Source organism: Rhinopithecus bieti, unplaced genomic scaffold, assembly GCF_001698545.2.
Source record: "Rhinopithecus bieti isolate Rb0 unplaced genomic scaffold, ASM169854v2 scaffold_41649, whole genome shotgun sequence".
Taxonomy (NCBI): domain Eukaryota; kingdom Metazoa; phylum Chordata; class Mammalia; order Primates; family Cercopithecidae; genus Rhinopithecus; species Rhinopithecus bieti.
In genome coordinates this window covers 38,516-62,172 of record NW_016816893.1, presented here as the reverse complement: position 1 = coordinate 62,172, position 23,657 = coordinate 38,516, and the positions used below count along the sequence as shown (strand labels likewise).

General features: G+C 39.6%; 1 protein-coding gene across 1 annotated transcript; it reads right to left on the bottom strand.

The window, feature by feature from the left end:
• Window positions 1-1,049: 1,049 nt before the first annotated feature.
• On the bottom strand, window positions 1,050-21,879 carry DNAJC25 (DnaJ heat shock protein family (Hsp40) member C25). The gene is made up of 4 exons (XM_017855475.1): window positions 21,429-21,879; window positions 8,599-8,751; window positions 5,855-6,322; window positions 1,050-2,298 (listed from the first exon to the last, which is right to left on the bottom strand). The coding sequence occupies exons 1-4, from the start codon at window positions 21,762-21,764 to the stop codon at window positions 2,176-2,178; spliced, it is 1,080 nt and encodes a 359-aa protein (XP_017710964.1). The 5' UTR covers window positions 21,765-21,879; the 3' UTR covers window positions 1,050-2,175.
• Between the last annotated feature and the right edge of the window lie 1,778 nt (window positions 21,880-23,657).

Below are 23,657 nucleotides of genomic sequence, written 5' to 3'. Positions count from 1 at the left end.
CTAGTGGAGTTGTGGGGTTCTCTACCCAGGATTCTTCTCCAGATGTTTCTAAAATGGAGAGGTTTTTGGGTTTTTGGTGAGGGACGGGCAGGGTACAGATAATAAGGACACCCAGAAGACTTGACTGACACTTGTGACAACTAATGGCTCTTCCTTCACAGAAGGAAGAATCAGTTCTTCTGTTCTTCACAGAAGGAAGACTCAGTTCTTCTGTTAAGGAGGGCCCATTTATCTAGACTCATGCAATGACCGTGATTCCGAAAGACTGACCGAACATTACCAAGTGGGCAGGCTACTGGGGACAATTCTGGAAACATATCTACAAAGACAGGAAGAAATACAGTAATCTAGCAGATTGCAAAAGAATATCAAAGATGAACTGTTTTCATCAGCCAACCTTTATGAATGCTAACATGTCCAGTCCTCTTACATTTTATCACTAGGTTAAAAAGAGGCATTCAAAAATTTTCAGAGTACTGACATTTTTTTAGTCCTCATAATATATGCTACGTACTTATGTTTTTAGACGGTAAATACCATTGTGTGTTAACTATATGATAATACATTCACCAAGACAGGGATTGCTGGCTCTACAGGCAACCACAGCATCTTTGAAAGGCATTTTGTCTATAGCTAAGAGGTGGGCATTTGAAGTCTAAAACACAGCTACCTGTAATTCAGTTCTATACCTTCTCCACACTCCTCCAACAGAATGGATGCATAAAACACTTTCATCTAAAGTTTACAAAAATATAAATAATTTTAGAGCTGCAAAAGGGCCCTAGTGATAATCTGGTCAGACACTTCCCCAAGTTTATAATTGAGCCAACTGAAGTCCTCGCAGATTAACTACCTTATCTACGTTAGCATGGATGGAACTCAGCCTTCCAGCTTTGTCTCACATTGTCTGGGGCTCAGCTCTCAAAATGACTAGCTTGCTTTAGCTAGAAACAGATTCTGCATATCGAATATGCTATACTCATCTTTAAAAATTACATAAAAGCAATGTTAATTTTTCACTTAAAATGTCATACCAACAAACGTGATATATTGTAACCATTTTATTAACATGAAGCAATGGGATAAATCCTTTAACAAGGGTACTGACTTACTACCATGAATATGTACCGATACTTTGATACTTTGGTGCAGTATCACGCCTGATTAAGTCAAATAATGTGTTATTTACTTGCACTGCCACACATGTAAAAACACTTACATTTCATTGGTTGATACAAGAGCACACAGCCATGTACCTCGTTTCTGGTTTAAATGCACAGAAATGTTCTCATGTACAATGGATTTTTCACCACTCAAGGACTTCATAATAGATGAACAACTTTTCAATACGCTATTTCTGCCTGCTATTTTTTTTTTTTTTTAAGTGAAGAGAGAGGGGAAAAAAACCAATACTGTGCCACAAAAGACCTTTTTACAAGGTCCTTTCTGGAGAAATGTTGAGAATACAGTTATAGTCCTATAATGAGACTATAATCAAGATCATCCTACAAGGACATGAGGGTAGACTCACTCTCCTGGAGAGTTTCTGATCTTACTTAGACTATTATATTTGACTGGCTTTAAAAACAAAGAATATTATAATGAGTAGAGGGGGTATATTCTAGCAGAAGACTTTCCTAGAGAGGTTATTTTGAATGTATTTCAATCCTATAATGACTGTAATGAAAACGACATGTTAGGTCATTCTACTGAAGTTTGTGTCCAGAAAAACACTCATGATAATATAATTAAATGCTGTTTTTGGTGTTTTGTGAAAATACAGAGGCCATGAAAACAGAAAATGTAGCACTATTACAAAGAGTAAGGAAACACTCTTGAAGAATAAACACATAACACATAAAATGTTTAAATGGTATCTAATAAATTTTCATGTCAAATCTTTTAACTAAACATATAAAATTTTAAATGGCAACTAATAAATCTTCATGTGAAATCTTTTAACAAAATCCACAAATAGATTATAAAATTGAACAATCATAAATGTCTTATGTATAAAGTTTTAAAGGAAGGTTTAAATTTCGACATTATTCTGTTTAATCAAATACTTGAGGAATTTTAGTTACTGCTGAGCGGCAATTGATACATTTCTAAAATAATTCAGTTATGAAAATAATATCACAATTAAGGTTTGGCATAGTAGCATTTCATCAATCTTCAGTCATCCACAAATGTTAACCGCCCAGGCCCTTCATTCTTCATCCATCTCCTGTATCTCTTCCATCTGGGGTCATTTGCCAACTTTTTCTTTAATTCCTCCTCTTGTTCTTGCTTGTAGACCTGTAAGTATAAATAACTAGATAACTTCACAATCCAAAGAGAAGCATTTGCCATTAGCTTTATGGCATATTTACATTTTTCAAATATAACGTTAGGTAAAAAGTTTCCAGTGAATGTATTGATAATCATTCACCTCCTAAAAATACTAAACAATTAAGTATTTTATTTATTCATTTATTTGCAATTAACCATTTTAACATTCAGGGTTAAACATGAAAGAACAACCTGTATAAGAACTAGCAATTTTGTGGCTGCGTGTGGTGGCTCACGCCTGTAATCCCAGCACATTGGGAGGCCGAGACGGGTGGATCATCTGAGGTCAGAAGTTCAAAACCAGCCTGGCCAACATGGTGAAACCCCCATCTCTACTAAAAAATATATATAAAAAATTACCCAGGCGTGGTGGTACGTGCCTATAACCCGATACTGGGGAGGCTGAGGCCGGAGAACTGCTTGAACCTGGGAGGCGGAGGTTGCAGTGAGCTGAGATCATACCATTACACTCTAGCCTGGGCAACAAGAGTGAAACTCTAACTCAAAAAAAAAAAAAAAAAAAAGAACTAGTAATTTCTTTTTTTTGAGACAGGGTCTCTCTTGGTTGCCTAGGCTGGAGTGTAGTGGTGCCATCTCAGCTCACTGCCATCTCTGCCTCCTGGGTTCAAGCAATTCTCCTGTCTCAGCCTCCCTAGCTGGGACTACAGGAGCATTTGCCACCGCACTGGCTAATTCTAATACTATATATATATATATACTATAGTACTCATATATATATTATTACATATAACATATATTTTCTTTTTTTCTTGAAGGAGAAATTAGGTTCACCAGTGGCCAGGCTCGGGCTGCTGCTCATCACTTCTTGGCCTCAGGTTGATCGCAGCCCACGTCGGCCCTCCACAAGTGCTGCGGATTACGGATTACAGGTGTGAGCCACTGCGCCCAGTCTAGAACTAATAATTTTTTGTCACTGATTTCTGTAACCTAGGAATACATTCTTTTCCTCAATGAAAATTGACTAAAGGGCTTAACATATCCCCTCTACAACTAATGTCTAATATCAAAGAATCAAAACTTTATTTTTTTATATGGTCCTTTGTAAATTTAACTGATGACTTTCAGATGTGGTGATCTTAACTAAGGAACAAAATGACCTTACATACATGTTTATCTCCAAACTGAACTTACATCTACTTTCATCTAAAGATAATTATGAATTTTTTCATTTTTTAAAATTAAAGTTTCCAAAGAAGGTTAAATAAACCACAGAGTTAAAACTTGTGAGAACACAGAACATCTGCATTTCTTGCAACTCTTTTTTTTTTTGTGATGGGGTCTCACTCTGTCACCCAGGCTGGAATACAGTAGCACAATCTTGGCTCACTCTAACCTCCGAGTAGCTAGGACCAGAGGCACCACCACGCCCAGTTAATTTTTTGTATTTTTTGGTAGAGACAGGGTTTCGCCATGTTGCCCAGGCTGGTCTCAAACTCCTGCGCTCAAGCAATCTGCCTGCCTCAGCCTCCCAAAGTGCTGGGATTACAGGCATGAGCCACCGCACCCGGCCTGCAATTCTGTAACTTTTAATGCATGTCAACTAAAGCAAAATGAACAAGCTGTCTTAGCCAGTTTCATAGCCACATAAAATTTTGGAAAGAAATGATTTTACTTCCAAATTATTAGGAAGTAAAGACTAAGACAACTTCATATGATAACATATAATTCACCCCACAACAGCACCCTAAGACAGACACGGTTTTGCAGATTCAGCTGCTTTACCTTCTTAAAAAAGAAAACTTTTAAACTTTTAACTTACTTAAAAGAACAAACTTTTCAAATAGTTTAGGAGCTAACTGATATGCTGTAACTAAATAACATTTTTTTTTTTTTGAGATGGAGTCTCACTCTGTTGCCCAGGCCAGAGTGCAGTGGTACTTGCTCTCTGTACCACTGGCTCACTGCAACTTCTGCCTCCCTGGTTCAAGTGATTATCCTGCCTCAGCCTCCCGAGTAGCTAGGATTACATGCGCACACCACCATGCCCAGCTATTTTTTTGTATTTTGAGACAGGGTTTCACCATGTTGGTGAGGCTGGTCTCGAACTCCTGACCTCAAGTGATCTGCCTGCCCCAGCCTCCCAAAGTGCTGGGATTACAAGTGTGAGCCACCACACCGGCCCTAAATAGCATTTTTGATTTTATTTATGAACAGGATAAATATATAGGTGTACCTGGTAAAATATTGGGCAATTCACAGTAATTGAACTTATTACATAAATATAATTCAGACCAAAACTTTAATTTCAGTGAAATCTATTTAGGATATCACATACAAAATGAAATGACTGTGAAACTAAAAAAGACTAATGTATCTCAGATTTCTTAAGAAGGTTTTGGCTGGGTGCAGTGGCTGATGCCTGTAATCCCAGCACTCTAAGAGGCCAAGGTGGGCAGATTGCTTGAGTTCAGGAGTTTGAGACCATCCTGGACAACATGGCAAAACCCCAACACTACATGATAAAAACAAGAAAAAAACGCCAGGCACGGTGGCTCACGCCTGTAATCCCAGCACTCTGGGAGGCCGAGGCGGGTGGATCACGAGGTCAGGAGTTCGCGACCATCCTGGCTTACACAGTGAAACCCTGTCTCTACTAAAAATACGAAAAATTAGCCGAGTGTGGTGGCGGGCCCCTGTAGTCCCAGTTACTCGGGAGGCTGAGGCAGGAGAATGGCGTGAACCCGGAGGCGGAGCCTGCAGTGAGATGAGATCAGGCCACTGGACTCCAGCCTAGGCAACAGAGCAAGACTCCGTCTCAAAAAAAAAAAACAAAACAAAACAAAGAAAAAAACCACAAAAGTTTCACTGTGCTTTATTCTTATATTTAACATATAGCCAATTAATTTTACCCTGAATCTAAAAGAGTGTCATTATGATAATGAGACTGCTAATCCCTTTAACACCACAGCTACGTAGCTGATCACCTCAAAGTAATTTTTGTAGGTGACAACTGTAGCATAAAGCATTTATTAAAATGCCCAGAAGTTTAGAGGCATTACAGTAATTCGATTTAATTTAAAAGTAAAATAAAAGTAACTTTCTATCGATGTCAGTTATTATGCAGAAGATCTTGTGCTCAATTATTTTGAAATGAAGTCATCTCAACAAAATTTCCACCTCTTACTCTCTGTTTTTTGGTTTTTTTTTTTTTAGTTTCTGTGGCTAGGTTTACAGGATTGGAAGAAAACTTGGGGCGGGCCAAATTTTAGTTAGTGCAAACATGCATATCCTTCCAATGCAGTTTAACATTCTTAAAACTTTTCCAGAATTAGTCAATTAAAGTATTTGAAGTTCATCCTCTAAAAGAGAATTTACAGATTAAAACCCACCGTCTCACTACCAAATAGAGTCCTACTTCCAATAAAAGTAAGATCTTTACTAATTGTTTACCTGTTGGATTTCAGAAATGTGAGCAGACTTCTGTGATCCCTCATTATAATACACCTGATTTTAACCTGGCCAGGTGGATGACAGTAAAAATCACAGCGGGGTGACTACTCACCTCATAATTCTCCTTGATCCAGAGCTCTCGTTTAAGAAAAGTTTCTTTCTGATGATCTTCTAGACTATCAAATTGAGACTTTGACATCTTCATAGATTTACGTATAATGTACAATCTCTCTTCCTCTCCATATTCTTTGCCTTTGATGTTAAAATTATAGATCCACCGGCAATACCAAACTATATATGAGCATAGGTGAAAAGGAGCTAAGATAATTTGAAACAGGAGAAGATCACAGATTTGGGGTTTCTGATAGCCCCCCTTTATATCTATTTTACTTTTTATAATGTTCTTTATGATGTTCTCCTCCTCGTCACGAATTTCCTCTTTGGACTTTTGTTTTGCCTTTTCTTTGGCTTTTTTGAGCAGTCCCTGCTGCTTGGCAATCTCTGTAGCCTGGATACGGTACTTGGGCACTGTGGCTAGGTAGCTGATTGCCTTATTGTAGCTATTCCACCAGCTGAAAAACTAGAATAATTAACAGAGAACAATGAGTCATTTTCATTACCCAATCTAAGTTAAAGGAATGATAGAGTCTCGGTGAATACCATCTCCCAAGAAACCATTACAGTTAAAACTAGGGATCTCAAAGATACTACTTTCTAAGTAAAAGATACAACTGAACAAAGTCCATGCATACACAGGATCTCAAGGCTGGATAAGTAAGGTAAACTCTGAGCTGAGCTAAACATCACTGATGCAGTCAGGAGATACCCAAGATCAAAGGATGATCAATGTGTCATACCACACCTGTGGTTTCGTATCTTTACCATTTGGCTCTTCCCTAGATCACTTAAAAAAAATTTTTTTTTTCTTTTTTTTTTTAAACAATAACCTACTTACTAGAAAAAGAGTTAAATGGCAAAATCTAGCTGGTGAGGAATTTGTTTAAAAACCTCATAGGGTATAGACTCAGGCAACTATATTCATTCCCATCTCTTTTCCTAAGCCATCTACATATATCACAGTGGCACTCATCCTATTCTGAGAGATTCAAATACGGTTGAACTCTACCTATTTGGATAGGAAAACATTAACTTACTTCATAACTGTATTCAATCACAAAGGGTTTGTCAGAAAATGCCCTGCTTCTCACATAGTACCTCCATAAATTTCAGCTCCTGTTTAACTGAATGAATATAGCAGATATACAAATAATATCCTGCAATAGTAGCAATCTATTAAGAATATATTTTAAAGTTACTACAGTATTACATTGTTTAAAACAAAAAAGTAAAATTATCCCTGCTCTCCCCTTTGAAAGGGTAAATCGTTCTACAAATGCTGACACATTTTAAATATACCACCTTAGTTTCCAATATAGTTCATAAAAATTGAATGTCAGCCAAGTGCAGGGGCTCATGCCTGTAATCCCAGCACTTTGAGAGGCTGCAGTAAGTGGATTGCGTGAGCCCAGGAGCTCAAGACCAGCCTGGGCAACATGGCAAAACTAAAAAAAATACAAAAATTAGGCAGGTGTGGTGGCACATGCCTGTAGTCCCAGCTATTCGGGAGGCTGAGGTGGGAGGATCACCTGAGCCCAAGAAGTAGAGGCTACAGTGAGCCACGATTACTCCACTGCACTCCAGTCTGGGTGACAGAGTGAGACCCCATCTCTTAAAAAAAAAAAAAAAAAAAAAAAACCACACTGAATATCATGTCGTTTCTGGGAATCAAACTGGAGAAGTAATTTTCAAACAAGCAAATTGCTTCATTCTAGTCATCTAACTTGCTCATTTCCTCTAAAGGAGCATGTGATAGGTGTGGCTAGTTTAATAACAGGGAAAACTTATTTCAGGCAGAAGTTAAATTTTTGTGATATTTTACAGCATAAAAAGCTCCTGACTGGGCATGGTGGCTCACGCCTGTAATTCTAGCACTTTGGGAGGCCAAGGCAGGCGGATCATAAGGTCAGGAGTTCGAGACCATCCTGGCCAACATGGGGAAACCCCGTCTCTACTAAAATACAAAAAGCTAGCCGGGTGTGGTGGTGCACGCCTGTAGTCCCAGCTGCTCAGGAGGCTGAGGCAGGAGAATGGCACGAACCCAGGAGACGGAGGTTGCAGTAAGCCTAGATCGCGCCACTGCACTTCAGCCTGGCAACACAGCAAGACTCTGTCTCAAAACAAAAACAAAACAAAAAAAAGTTCCTATGTCTCTTTTCATCTATTTCAGTGGTTTCAACCTGAGCAGAAGCACCCTTAAAGGGGCACACAGAAATGCGTGGACATTTCTGGTTGTTACAATAATGATGGCAAGCACTACTGGCATTTGGTGACTGGAGCCGGGACTTGGCAAAACTAAAAAAAATACAAAATTTAGGCAGGTGTGGTGGCACATGCCTGTAGTCCCAGCTATTCGGGAGGCTGAGGTGGGAGGATCACCTCAGAATTCAGATTTCTCCCACGTTTAATGGGAAGTCATTGAAAAGTCCTACAAAGGTCAAATAAATGATAGGAATTAGCTGACGTTCACTCTGGCTACTATGTAGAAAATACTCCAGAGGGAGCAATGAAAAAGGCTCTGGATTTTTGAGGGGTTGTTTTGTAGTAATAATGACATTCTTCAACAATTTCTTAGATTTGCCACTGACAAAGATTCTAATACTGCCAAAGAATAAAACAGATCTCAACTAGAAGTAAAATTTTACAAAAAGATACTCGCAATTAGGTTTTAATGACTAGCACTAGGCAATGTGCACTAAATGCACATAAATATAGATACAAATATCCAGTGATACATACCTGAAACACTGAAATAGCACATACACTGACCAAAATCACAACTCTAACATCCACCTTAGGGGCCAAGCGCCTGCTATAGTAGTGGTAGTAATGGCTGTAGTACTCTTCTGGATGATCCAGCATGTAATCATAATCTTTTCGTGTTTCTTCATCCTGTAAAATGACAAGATATCCAACTTCACAGGACAGTCCATTAAATGGCTTTAGTTTATAATCTGTTAAATCAAATACAGAATTTTATAATTATGTAAGGTTAATCTGAGTAAAAATACTGAAATTGTCAAAATCAAAAAATTTCCCATTATTCTTCAAAGCCATGTAAATTTCCAAAACTTTAATATTAGATATAAAAGCATAACAAAATATTTGTCTAAGTTCTTGAGTATTGTTAGTCCTCCTGGAAAATAAAACACTTTAATAACAATTAACCTTTCAATCTTTTTAGCTAATGCTTGGTGCTAATAAAAGCCTGTTCACAACTACTCTTAACAACTGTTGATTTTTTTTTTAAAAGCTTATTTCTTGTACATATTCATAATCATGTCCCAGCCTTGTATAGATAGTTTTCTGCTAAAAGCAATGATTAAGACAGCAAAAAGTCGGTGAAGCCAGTCTGTGCCTACAAAACTCAATTATGCCCATCTCAAAGAAACACTGAGACACTCATGCAGCCCAACGGTCAAAGTCTAGCTTTGTGACCTGATAAAATATTTAGCCTCTCTGAGCCTCCTCCTTCATTTACAAAAAAAGCTGACAATCCCTGCTGTATTATTTTTACATGGTTGTTGTGAAGATCAAATAACAAATATTATACAAAAACATGTTACAAACATGTAGTACTTCACTATAATGTGTCATCCAGCCCAGGTCACAAATGAGGTAATATATAGATCTTTCTTACTGATACAAACTCCTTGAAAGAATTATAGCATTCCAAAATGCTGCTCTGTATGTTCACAGATAAAACATTTAAAAAAAAATTCTCTGATTCTAATCAATTTCTAACAGGGATAAATGCCAATGTTGTACTGAGCTAGGCAGGTTGCAGAGTTATTAAACCAGGTCACGATTTGCACTTTATCTCACAGGAAACCTCTTACATTTTCCAACTTGCCCCATTTCAAAAAAACTTAATAACAGGGAAAACTTATTTAAAAACTATTATAAAATCAAAACAAATTCTTTAATCTCTATACATGAGCATAATAAAAACCATTACAAAAACAAAAGTCTGTTTTGCCAGGTGTGGTGACTCATGCCTGTAATCCCAGCACTTTGGGAGACCAAGGTGGGAGGACTGCTTGAGCCCAGGAGTTTGAGATCAGCCTGGGCACCATAGTGAGACCTCGTCTTTACAAAAAATTTAAAAAATTGTATTTGCGCAGGGCATGGTGGCATGTGCCTGTAGTCCCAGCTTCCCAGGATATTCCCCAGGTGGGAAATCACTTAAGCCTGGGAGGTCAAGGCTGCCATGAGCCATGATAATGCCATCACACTCCAGTCTGGGCTAAGAGAGCAAGGAGCAAGACCCTGCCTCAAAAAAAAAAAAATCTTTGTTTATCTTAGAGGAATGAGTTACTCAACATTTATTAAGTTGTAGATTCCTAGCTAAAGGCATTTCAAAATCTAAACTTAGTGCCTTGTTACTGCACACAGATTCTCTGGGGTCTGTTCAGGACCACTTTCTGAGTCCTCCAACATGTAGTTTTTTAGATTTAAAGTAAGAAATTTGCTGATGACAAAATCTTCCTTGTATCCATTAAAATCATTATGTATTTTCTATTAAGAATTTTGGGCCGGGCACAGGTGCTCACGCCTGTAATCCCAGCACTTTGGGAGGCCAAGGCAGGCAGGTAACTTGAGGTTAGGAGTTTGAGACCAGCCTGGCCAACATGGCAAAATCCCATTTCTACTGAAAACACAAAAATTAGCCGGTCATGGTGGCCTGCACTTGTAATCCCAGCTACTCAGGAGGCTGAGGCGGGAGAATGGTGTAAATCTGGGAGGCGAAGCTTGCAGTGAGCCGAGATTGTACCACTGCACTCCAGCCTGGGCGACAGAGCAAGACTCCATCTCAAAAAATAAAATAAAATAAAATAAAATAAAATAAAATAAAATAAAATTTTGAATTTGTGTGAGATCATTCTCAGTAAGTTCTCCTATATTCATTACATTCAAAAAATTTCTTACCTCTTATCAGTATATGAAATGATGTAAACTAGTAGCTAGCTTAATTAGATATGAATATATTTATATGGAGGGCCAATATGAAAACTGTCAGTTATACAAGGAGGGGTGAGCTCAAGCCAGTATTATTTTCAGATTCACTCCTTGTATGCTCTCTTCAGTCAAAAAGGATTTTCTTGTGGCAGCTGCTATACGCCTCAACTGTCAATCCGTGACTCCTTCTTTAAGTCATCATCCTATTCCAGAGCTTCTAACCCAGAAACAGTAAACCTATATAAGGGCCACACAGACAGCCCTGAAGACTAAAGCCCGTGTCTCTTCATGTGTCTCATTTTGAGTACCTCAAGAAATCGTCTGAGAATTTTTCCATTCTCCCTCTGCTTTTTGAGCTAATTTTATAGAAATGCACTGTTTTGGAGCCTAAAATCCTTGACTTTAACTCCAAAGCATGACAGATGCCTTTTGAAATGTATTTCTTCGAGTACAATTCTTCTTGCTACAACTAGATTACACGTAGCTCTTAAACTAAATGCCATACTGAGATCAGATTCCTATGAGCCTCATAGGCTCATAGCCTTTTGCCCCAGCTGTCTGTACTCCTCCTGGTTGAAGCATATGGAGTAAGGTCTTGGAGTGTCGTTGAAATCTGGTATGTGGACATCATGTGTCCAATGACTATCTCCTCTTTTTGTTCTCTTATCTCTGTTCTACAGAACGCAGATATCATCCCTCTTCAAGCATTTCACTCAGATCTTTCACCAGGGTCACCATTTTCTCACTGGTTTCTAGATCATTGACTTTACCAAGTCCTGAACTCCTTTAACACAATGGTCAACTAATACTCCAACACAAGCAACTCCAAAATTTATACCTTGTGTCTGGCCTCTCTACTGCAAGCAGAGCTTGTGGAATCTGTTCAAGGTCCCCCAATGGAGTCCTCAAACTATCAAATCCCTGCAAGACATCTCAGGGTCAAGTCTGACTTCTCTTTGGATGGTTTTCTTTTCTTTAGGGTCACCACAAATTTATGATCCTGTTTTGGCCATGATTACACTAAAAAGTTGGACACTTCCTTGTTACAGCATTTATTCATTTATTTTATCTCCGTTCTAGGGCTTAAAGCTTTCTCTCCAAAATCAAGAAAATGATCAGTTTTCATGCATACTGATGACGATCAGTGAGGCATGCATACACTTTAGAATCAAGGGCAGTACAAATTGGTAAAATTTAGGAGTTCTCAACAGCCTAAGTCAAACTTCTGCTCTTTAGTAACCTATAAAGTTTAGAATCAACCTAGTAAGAACAACAGGATACCAAGAATATTAGCAAAGAAAAGACATAATAAGAAGGACCATCTTTCTTTCTGGGACTCAAGTAGAAAGCTAAGGTACATTCTTATTTTAATACCATATTTTTTTTCCTACTCATCCTGAATTAAGGTAGCCGCACAATTTTTTTTTTTTTTTTTTAAATCTCCAACGTTTTCCCATGGCCAAAGTTAAAATTTCCTTCGCATGCCACCAGGCCTTCACAACTGGTCCAAACTTACCTACCTAGCAACATCCCTTATCATTTTCCCCTCTTTTACCCATAGCAAACATTCAGAGAGCAATTTCTGGAATTTGGTGTGTTATTCCAACACAACATTCCTTTTCATACCTATGTCTTCAAACGTATGTTTCTCTCTAATTTGAACCTCACGAGTCCTATTAATCCTTTAGAATGTAAACGTTACTGCCCCAGACAGTCAGATCATTCTTATTACACTTGGTACCTATTTATTATAGCACTTATCACATTGTAATAATCAGTTTTTTCTTTTCTTAGAATGAGAATTTCTAGAAAGTAGGTAGGGTAACTCATTAATCTCTGTATATCCAAGGCCTAGTACAGTGCCTGGCATTCAGTAAACATTATTTCAAAAATGAGTGAACTTTTGTGAAGGTTTTTCCTTGCAATATGCATCTCTCCACTACGTAGTTCTCCATCTCACCAGCAAGGCTGGATGGGCAGCGATGTCATAAAAACTTCAGTTTGGCAGAAGTGACTGCTTGAATTCATAGTTTATGAAAATATGCTACTGTGGCTAACATAGCTTAAACCTTAAAACAGTTTAATGTCTTACCTTTCAATAAGGTAGTACTTTTTCTTTCAGCAATTTTGTGGATCTTAAGGTCCCAGGGTCTGGAGATTCCAACTTCTTTCCAAAACCAAAACCTTTATACTTGTTTCTTCCTCCTGTCTGTCCTGAGCCTTGACAAGCAGGGCAATAAGCTCCTTGTTTCTAATCTCTACAGGAATAACTGTAGTGCTTCTGCTGGTGTCCATTCCACTCCCAATCCTCTTGGGCATATGCAGGAGGACTGGAACATAACCACCAATATCTAGATCAAAAGTGAACAAGAGGAAACCCACAAGCAAAGAAAGCACTGAATCCTTCCTTCTCTTAAAGGGGTCATCCCCCTCCCCAGAGGCAAAAATATATTATGTTCTTGTCCTTGAAGGAAATCATGAACTGTATGATCTCAGTACATAAATTGCAATAATTTGATACTGCAGCTAGTTTTACATTTAAAACTTCCTATTACACAGAGTATAAAAACCATTTTTGGGGTGGTAAAGGTCAGGAATCAATGCTATATGAAAATGTATTACTGTATCCACTCAATATATATTAATCATTTTTTGTAAATCCATACACACACACCCCGACACACACACACACAAATGATCCTTCAAAAAAAAACTCTGGTCTAAATTTTTTTTCCAGGTCATTATATCCTACAAAAGAGGGAGAAAATTAACTGCTACCCATTTCATTTTTTTTCTTGTTTCCTGCCCACTAGTCACTAGTGCAACTTATCTTCTCCTCTATCTTCTCTTCTCATTCTGCACATAGTCTCAACAACTTCCATGATTTGGAATATTACCTACATACTAGTAATGCTTGTATCTGTTTTTCTTGCCTCCTCTTATTCTCAACTATGTCCTGAACACTTTCTAAATGCAACATAAATATCTCAACTCAACATGCTACAAAACCAAGTCTATTCCTCTGTGTTTCAGTTAATACTATCAGCATCAACTTGGTCACCTGAGTTTTTAAAAACCTTAGTTGTTTTCATTTCAAAAATGATGATGCAGGGCATTAGGCCTTGGATTAAGCACAAAAGAGAATAAAAGACAAGACAAGGCCATCGCCTCAAGAACCCTCCATCTAGAAGAAGAATCTAGCAAGTGAGAAAAGCACAATTGAGTGTGCTAAGGAAAAGGGGCTGACTCTGTCTAAAAACACTAGCAATGGGATTCACCGCAGAAGGGAAATGGGGGCTAGATCTTGGAAAGCAAGTAAGGTATAGTGAAACTTGTTCCAGGCAAAGGAAACAGCAAGTGTTAAGGGTATAAAAGTATCAAAAAATATCATGGATTCAGGAAAGCTTAAGCATTGGGGAAATTTAGGAAGAAAGGAGTAATAAATATAGCTAGGAAGGCAAGTTTGAATAAGAACTGTTGAGGATCTTGTATGCTGCGCCAAAGAGTTAGGATGTTATCATCTGGGCTATTCAAAAACAAAAATGCTTCCAAGTATGAGAACAATAGCATTGTGTAGAAGTATATATTGCTGAAAGACAATTCTGGTAGTATCACAAAAAGTAGAATGAGGGAGAAACAGATTTTAGCAGCTAAGAATAGGACTTGATAAGTAAAGGGGTACACAAGAATCAAAGGAGATGTTCAGCATGATACCAAAGTTTTTAATTAGAGTTACTATGTAGACACTGTTACTAAGATAATGAATACAGGAAAAAAACAGCAAGCTTGGAGAAGATGCAAGGAAAAATTGTGGAAGATTTTGAACTAGGAAGAAAAATATTACTAGATATCCTTTCAATTTCTGAAGCCTCAAGGATTATCTATTCCTGCAGAGGAGTGCACCTTTTGTCTTTGACTAACCTATTTTAACTCTACAGACAGAAGTAACTTGTAGAAAACTGGAAATAATGCAAATGACTCCTATTCACAGAAAGACAAATTCTGTCCAGCGGAATGCAACACATTATTGCTTGGTAGGTATTCTCCAGTGTTATAGGCATTTCAGCATTCCCTATCTGATTACAAATGTTGACACTTGTTCTCTTTCAACTAGTTTTAATATCTTACTGGTTCCCTCACTGATTAATATGTTAAATAAAATCTCTGACACATGTTCATTCTGTATTTGTGAGAGTCATAATTATATCTTCTTTTAAAGTTTATGCTTTCACAAAGATAACAAGATTGACTTCAGACATGTTTAATCGTGGGTACCTGTGCTACAGGAGAGGCAGCTGAAAGTATGAGCCTGGAGAACATGCAGGTTTTAGAATTGTCAGCTTAAAAGCAGTGGCTTAGGTCAAGGATACAGTTGAGTTTCATCAGGAAGAGCTTAGAAAATAAAAAAGAAAAAGTACACAAAGAAGAACTCAATAGAATCGCAATGCTTACAGAGTAGGTAGTAGAAAAGACTATAAAGACTGAAAAGAAATGGTGAGGACAGAGAAACAAAGACTACATCAAGGAAGTCAGGGAAGAACACCTTAAAAAGTACTAAATGGTCAACAATATCACATGACACAAAATTCCAGGAGGAGGAAGAAATGAAGAGCAGTCAATCTAATCAGATCTGGTGAGTAGAGTGTCATTGTTCACCTTAACAAGAACAGTTTCAACACATGTGCTGGTGCACACGCCAGTCTATGATAGCATGAATGAAAGGGAGATGAGAAAGTAAAGACAGTGAACAGCAAGCAAAGGAAGGAAAAATGTGAGTGTAGCTTTAAAAGAAGCAAAATGAAGCGAAAGGAGTGGGAAATGAACCAAGTAGGAGATTTTCAAGTTGCCAAAGAGGAATGACGGAAGAAGATTCCAGAAGAAGAACGACAGAAGAGGGATTCTAGAAGAAGACAGTGTAAGTAAAATGAGTTCAGTCAAGAATACCTTTTTGCCCTCCCCAAACCATTCTCAAAATTGCTCCCAGAGTTTTCTTCCTAAAACAAACATAAGATTGTGTCATTTCTCCATTTTAAAACTTCTGGTAACTATTCAATACATAAAGTTCCAATTCCTGAACACAACGTAAGGGGTCATTCATCATCTGATCCCAAACTATGTTCCAGTATCCTGCAACATTCTCCCTCCCATGGCACCTCGCAGGCTCCCAACCTAGAAATAGCAGATCCCCTAAAGTCTATGAAAAACAGTAAGTGTCTCTGCGCTCTTGTGAGTATCTCAAAATGTTCTATTTACCTACGATAAATCTGTACGAGCTAAATTAAAATGTCTAGTACTCAGTTTCTGACTAGTATTATATCAAGTCAGTAGTTTTCAGGTTGATTAGGAACTCTGATTGGTTGTTGATTACATCATATGTCAGCCAGTCATGGCACCAGAATCAAACATGGCTGGTATATAATCACCCTTGGCCATAAGTAGGGAGCAACCGCTGAAATTAAGACATCAGTAAAAACTAACATTTATGGGTTCACAGCAGAAATAGTAAATGTGGTACATATGCTGTCACATCCTTTTTCTGGGGCCATGGGAAACATTACTATCAAACGTGTTACTCTTTCCCAATAAACCCAGAAAAGGTCTCAAAACTCTTAAAAGGTAAGAGTTTTGTTCCAGGTAATCATGACCAATCAGGGTTGGCATATGAAATGAAAACTATATGCCATCTGTGGACTATAAATTAACTTAATTTGGTTGTTTATCAGCATCACACCTATAATAGAAATTTATATAATTTTAGGGTTCAGTGCATGTGCCAGTAATCCCAGCTATTTGGGAGACTGAGGCAGGAGGACTGCTTGAGCATAGCATTTCAAGACCAGCCTGGGCAACATAGTGAGACCTTGTCTCAAAAAAGAAAGCAATTTATATAATTTTAAATATTTTATGATTATTCAATTACCATGAATGACTGATTAAATACAATCTGGATAGTGTCGAAAAGAATAGTAATGCATGCAGTTCATTTTTTCCCTAAAACAGAGTCCTTGGGAAAATATGATAAAATGATCCTTGGTGGAGGAAATGCTCATTACTATAATACCTCATGAAACTACATCTCATTCCTGGAACAAGACTTGCACACTCATGACTATGTTTCTGTTGATCAAGTTTCCTCTCTACCAGAAATGTCCTTTCACCATCAACCTTGGTGACTTTGTTCCTGATGAACTCAAAAGAGTACCACCTTCTCTAATCCAAGAAGACATAATCACTTCCTCTCAGCACCGCAATACAATCTGCACAGACTTGTATTATATAATTTAAATAACAACTGAACAATAAGTATCTGTCTCCCTTGTTACTAAAAATTTTAAGTCAGAAACTGCTCCTTTCCTTTGTTATGGTCTCCTCTGAGCGCCTATGTCAGTCCCAGTTAAAGAAAGGGTTGAGTAACAGAATATAAGGAATGAACAATAAACAGAAACATAACAGGGCAGGGAGTTCAGAATTGTTTTTTGCTAAATTATTCCTAAGTGCTAAAGCCCTGCCACATCAGACTGATAAAAGGAAACTGAAGTGTTCTTGTAATGTTTCCTTTGCAAGACAAGTCCAGAGTAGAATGCCCTCTCTACACATCCTTTCAACTTATCAAATAGCCTTCACCTTCATGCCAGAAATATTCCCAAGACCTTTTCTAGGCTCTTTTCTTGTGATCCTGCAAAATGCCATCAAATTCTACACTTCTGCATTTTTTACCAATCATAGTTTTTCTAAGTGCATCCTTTCAAGTTGTTCTCTCATCTGCTTATTTCTATGCCATTTCTCATATTTCATGTATTATCCAATTTTTATCTACATTCAAAATTATTGTTCTCACTTAAAACCCTCAGAACATTAAACGTAGAAGTGCAATTTTCTCTCATGCAGGAATTTTCACTCATAACCATCTAATTTACTTATCTATACCACTCTTTAAAATTGCAATTAATTGAGTGAAATGGCAAAGGGCGCTGCACATACCAATGTCAAAATACCAGAAATCCACTTTCCATTTCCATTCTATCTGAATGTCTCCAGATAAGAGTTTTTATAACATTAATGCTCTGATGTGCCAGACACTGTGCTAGGTGCTACGGATATACACAAAAAAAACAAGGAGCATGGTTTAGTGGGAAAGAGAGACCTACTCAGTACTTATACAATGCAGTGTGATAAGTGCTATAGCCACTTTAAAAACATGTAATGGGACCAGATTATTCTACCTCATGAGATTCAATGTTGACACAGAGGGTAACTGTCCACTTGTTTAACTTCCAAAGTCCATAAACGCCCTAAATCCCCAAAAGTCAAACACACTAAATACTATTGCATGGTCTTAGTTTCTAAAGCAGTGTGTGAAATCATAATGGCTTGAGGTTTTGCTGAGATCTGGAACTGTAATTTATTTGGGGATGTGAACTAAGCATGACTTGGTGAAAGCATGCGGCCAGTGCCTTTGCCTTCCATTACTAGCCACACTTCTTTTCTTGGTTTTCCTCCATTTCTCCATGCACAGGTAAAATCTTTTTGCTAAAATAGTAATAACCAAATGTCGTATCTTCTTGTCTTACCAACTGTATTTAAGTCATGTTCGTGTACTTATTTTTTAACAACCACCATCTAAAAAAAAAAAAACAAAACCCTCTCAAAAGGGCATTTATTTGACCAAAACAACCTCAGAATCATAAATCCACTGATGTTTTACATAATTATAGTTTCCATTTTGGTGATGTATTTATTATCAATATTCAGAGACAGGCTTCTGCATCCCATTTTTATTCCAGAGTCACTGCAACTCAACTTCTTCCACTATTCTATCTGACCTTCTCTTAGCAAACACCACCTGGACCTCTTACCCCTCACAAACCCTTTTCACAGCCAGAGGATACAATCCAAACAAAACAGCCATTACATCTCCATTGTCTCAATGGGATAATATAGAAGGCTGAAGCCCTCCAAACTGGATGACCTCAGTTCATTAAAACCTTGCATTACCCAGAAAATATACTATTTGGCAACTTCCTCACAATTCTCCATTATGACAGAAATTAAAGCAGGCCACCCTGTAATAATTGCTCCCACACACAGCAAGCCAAAGTCCTTATCCTTATTCCAAGAGAGAGCATCTTCAATGAGGTAAATAGTTCTTGGAGATGCTCCACTTGGAAGATGAATACATGTTCATCTCTATAAATTTAAAATGCAAGTTTTCAAAGAGTTCTGCTAGGTCTGATTTTCAAGGGTCCAAAATATCTCCAGACATCCCTTCTGTCTCACAGTTAATTTCCACAGTAAGACACTGGGGGTTCTGGGGGAGCTACAGAACACTCACCTCACTCCCTCCTCCATCAGTACAACTCCACTTCTACTCCCCTGTTCCAAGAGTACACAAACCCGTCAGAGTCAAGAGTACAAGTGTTACCTATTCCAGACATACTGGTTTTTAACTGCCTAAACGTTCATGATCTTGAGTGGATCACTTATTTTATCTAGCTTTTCATTAGCTGACAATCAGTGGTAAACTTTAGGGGTAGAAACCTTTAGAGGCAACCATACAGATTCATCAGATCAGTCCCAGGGGTGGAGGGACTGATCAGTCTCTCCTGGTGGCCCTCCCAGCAGGAATCCCTACAGTCACTATTTCTACCCTCTAATCATGGCACTTGCTTTCTAAGTTCTTACCAACATGCTCACCATTCTCATGCCAAACCTACTCATCTCCAATCCTACAGAGCCCAGCAGAAGGCAACAGCTGGCAGTGTTTCTGCTGCCCTCTCTTCTGGAAGTTCTCCATCTTCCAGAAGATGGGTTGACACAGAGGGTAAGTGTCCACTTGTTTAACTTCCAAAGTCCATAAACTCCCTAAATATACAAAAGTCAAACACACTAAATACTATTGCATGGTCTTGGTTTATAAATCAATGTGTGAAATCATAATGGGATAACTAATACACAATCCAAATATTACTATCTTTAACCTAATTATCTATATCATCCTAACAACTACTCCACTCCTGACGCTCAACCTAAATTCAAGCACCACAACCCTATTACTATCTCGTGCCTGAAACAAATTAACATGACTAACATCCCTAGTTCTATCAATTTTACTATCCCTAGTAAATCCCACTATGATTTCACACACTGGTCCAGGGCTCCCTTATGCACCATCAGGGCTTCTGGCTGAATACAAAGAACAGAGGTTGGAGCTTCATATGCTGAAGTGCACTGGGTGGAGAGTTCTTTCCTAATTTTTTCTGGAGTATTTTTTCCACCACTCTACATAATTAGTAACAAAGCCCTCTGGGGCCTCAGCACTTTCCTAGTTCCCCAGCCATCCCTCAGTTAACTGCCATAAAAATTACAATCTCACTAACGCTAGTGAGAATTTAATGAACTAGGTAAATTAAATTTTACCTAGTTCAATTTACCTAGTTTACCTAATTCAGGGCCCGCCCCTCCACCAGTCATTTTATGACTCCAGATTATCCAAACTGTTCTGGAAGGCATGAATAAAGTTGCTAGCTCCTTGACTATTTTCAGCTCTGGAAAAACAATCTGGAGAAACAATGCAAGGTTAAATTATATCCACTCAAAGCACAGTCATTAAAAGCAGGCTACCTAGCAAAATGGAAAATTTTGCTTCGGGGAAAAAAAGGCTAGAAAGAAATACTTTACAACTACAATCGCTGATGCATTAGTATGATGGGGCCTTTCAAGCAGTAATACCACCATCAAATAAGATTTATACTTCGTGATGTCCTGGTTGGCTTCATTTTTTGCAGTAGTAGAAGAAAACAGCATTGGGCTAAATTTCTCATCCCCACAAGACTCAATAAAACCTCTGTCAAATGAAATATAAATACATATTCACAAAATATTTCCTACTAGAAATTCTCAGAGTTTAGTACCCAAGTCATTAAGCACCCATTTATGGGCCCTATGGAAAGGGGGGGCGGTTCGTACACTTATCATTTAATCCCCATAATAACCCTGGGAGGAGGTATCATGGCCTTAATTTGGCATACGAAGAAACAGCTATTCCAACATATTAAGTCACTATCCAAGGTCACACTGGGGTGTCACAGCAAAGAGTCACATCTGGTCTCTTGACTGGTTGTTCATTGTTCTTCTCGGTGTTTTCTTAGTTCCTAAAACCCAAGCTAAGTGTCACCATTAACACTATTTCCAGAAACCAAATTTCTGTCCTATCAAACTGATGCGATCACAGTTGTCAGTCGATATTCCACACTTTCCCTGTTGTGGGCGACCCCGGATCCCACTAATAATGATCACCCTGCTTTTCGAATGTGAAATGCACGTTATTAAAATATTTTCACGAAATCGTAAGATGACCAAAGCTTTGCATAACAATGACTGTCACAAAAAGGAGGAAGACGAGGAGGTTAGCTGTGCCGCCTGAGACCCCAGGGGGCCGACTTGGCTCTTTCACAGGGCCATGTGGGAAACGTGAGTATCTTAAAGGTCGCGGCGGCGGATGCGCTCAGTTTCGGAGTCACAGAGGCCTAAGCTCCGCGGACCGGGGTCGGAAGGCGCCGTGCGCGTCCCGCGGCCGTGCTTCGAAGCGCCTCCGCTCCCGCAGGCCTCACCTTGAGCGTCTCATAGGCGGTTGCCACCAGCAGGAAAGCCTCCTCGGCGCTCTGCGGCGTCCGCCCGGGGCCCTCGTCGCCGGGCTCCGGCCGGTAGCGGTCGGGGTGATAGCGCCGGGCCAGCTGGCGGTAGGCCCGCGCGATCTCCGCTTTGCCCGCCGAGCGGCTCACGCCCAGCACCTCGTAGCAGTCCCGCGTGCCGCAGTAGAGCCCCTCCACCAGGGCCCCCGAGGGCCGCACCAGCAGCAGCGTCAGCAGGAAGGGCGCCAGCAGCACATACGAGCGCCGACCGGCAGCCCCAGCTGCCCAACCGGGAGAGAGCAGCGGCGCCCCCATCCCCAGCCTCGCTGGCGGATCTACCACCCCAGAGACTCTGCAGCACTCCGCCGCGGGCCCGGCTCGGCCGGCCTGGCCCCAAGTTCCACGTCAGCAGCCGGCGCCTCCGCGCAGGCGCACAGGGCGCGCTACAGCAACTACTTCCTTCGCAACCGGTTGCTAGGGAGAAGGACGCCTCAGCCACTAGGCTGCTTCCGGTGTGTCACTTAACGCCTTCCCAGTCCCAGCAGCTGTAGGATTTGTTTTTGGTCGGACTTGCGGGATGCCTCTGTCCCAGGCGCGCTTAGGCGGGGTGTGCGGAGCGCTTTCCCTACCACAGTGCCCTGCACACGCGGCCTTTTCGACATCATCACTTGACCTGCTGCAATAGATAACCTACCTGGCTCTCTCGCGTCCCGTTATCAGCTTCAAGATTTGCACGTAGGCCTTTAAAGCCAGCAGCCAGCCCAGGACGCCTTCCTCTCACTAACCCCATGCTGCCCGTTCCAAACGGAAGATGAATTTAGCAATTCTAGGCGCTGCCAGTGTACTAGATAGGGACCCCGCAAATTCATGGCCATCTAGTTCAGTTTTTCTCAGCCTCCACACTATTGACATTTTAGACCAGATAATTCTTTGCCTTGGAGGGGCTGCCCTTTGCATTGTAAGATGTTTAGCAGCATCCCTGGCCTCTCCACACTAAATGCCAGTAGTGCCACAACCCCCAGTCATGACAATCAAAAATCTCTGTACGCAGGTCTATGCGTCCACCCTGGGTTATGCGTTCCCGGGACAACCTGCTGGGCTGTGTCTATTTCTCATCTCAGCCCACCCGCAGACAGCCGAGAGCCTGGGAAGCTGAGCTCGCTCTGCTTAGTGCAGTTCTACTCTCCCCGTGGCCTCCCGAGTCCTGAGGGAGGATGCTGCCGGTTGTTTACGCCAGGAGGGGTTTGCCCCACCTGTGGCCTCGCTGTGGAGCCCTCTGTATCTGATTCTGACTAAAAAAAAAAAACAAATCAAACTTCTACATTTCATTTTTGTATCTCTTCTCGGACTCTGCATTATGTGATTGAACATTTCATTATGAAGACAAAAAAAAAAAAAAAAAAAAAAAAACTCTCTAGATATTTTCAAATGTCTGCCGGGGGTAGGGTTGCCAGAAAAAAATACAGGATGCTCAGTTACATTTGTTATTTTTCTCTTTGTTTTCTTTTGACACAGGGTTTCGCTTTGTCGCCTAGGCTGGAGTGCAGTGGCACGATCATGGCTCACTGCAGCCTCAACTTTCTGGGCTCAAGTGATTCTCCCACCTCAGCCTCCCAAGTAGCTGGGACTGCAGGCACCCACCACCATGCCTGGCTAGTTTTTATTATTTTTTTTTCATAGAGACATGGTATCGTTTTGTTGCCCAGGCTGGTCCCAAAATCCTGAGATCAAGCGATCCCTCCAAAATGCTAGGATTACAGGCGTGAGCCACCGTGCCCAGCCTAAATTTCAATTTCAGATAATAATTTTTTTAGTATAAGTATGTCCCAAATATTGCATGAGACTATATAGCAACATAAAAAACTTTGTCTCAAAAAATCTATTTCTATCATTCACTTGGTAAATGTTTATTGAGTCTCCACTCTGAGCTGGGCACTGTTACTTAGGCACTGGGGATACAGTGGTGAGCGAAGTAAACAAGAAGCTGGACTTCAGAGAGCATATATTCTGATGGAGGATGACAGTCAGTAACAAATAAATAAACTTTCAGATATAATCAACTCTTTTAATAAAGTGAAATAGAATACTGATATATAGCATTATATACTTATAATACATAATGCATATACATTATAATTTTGTATTTCTCATTGAATATCTATATATCTCATTACATATATATGTGTCCCTCATTACATATATGTGTGT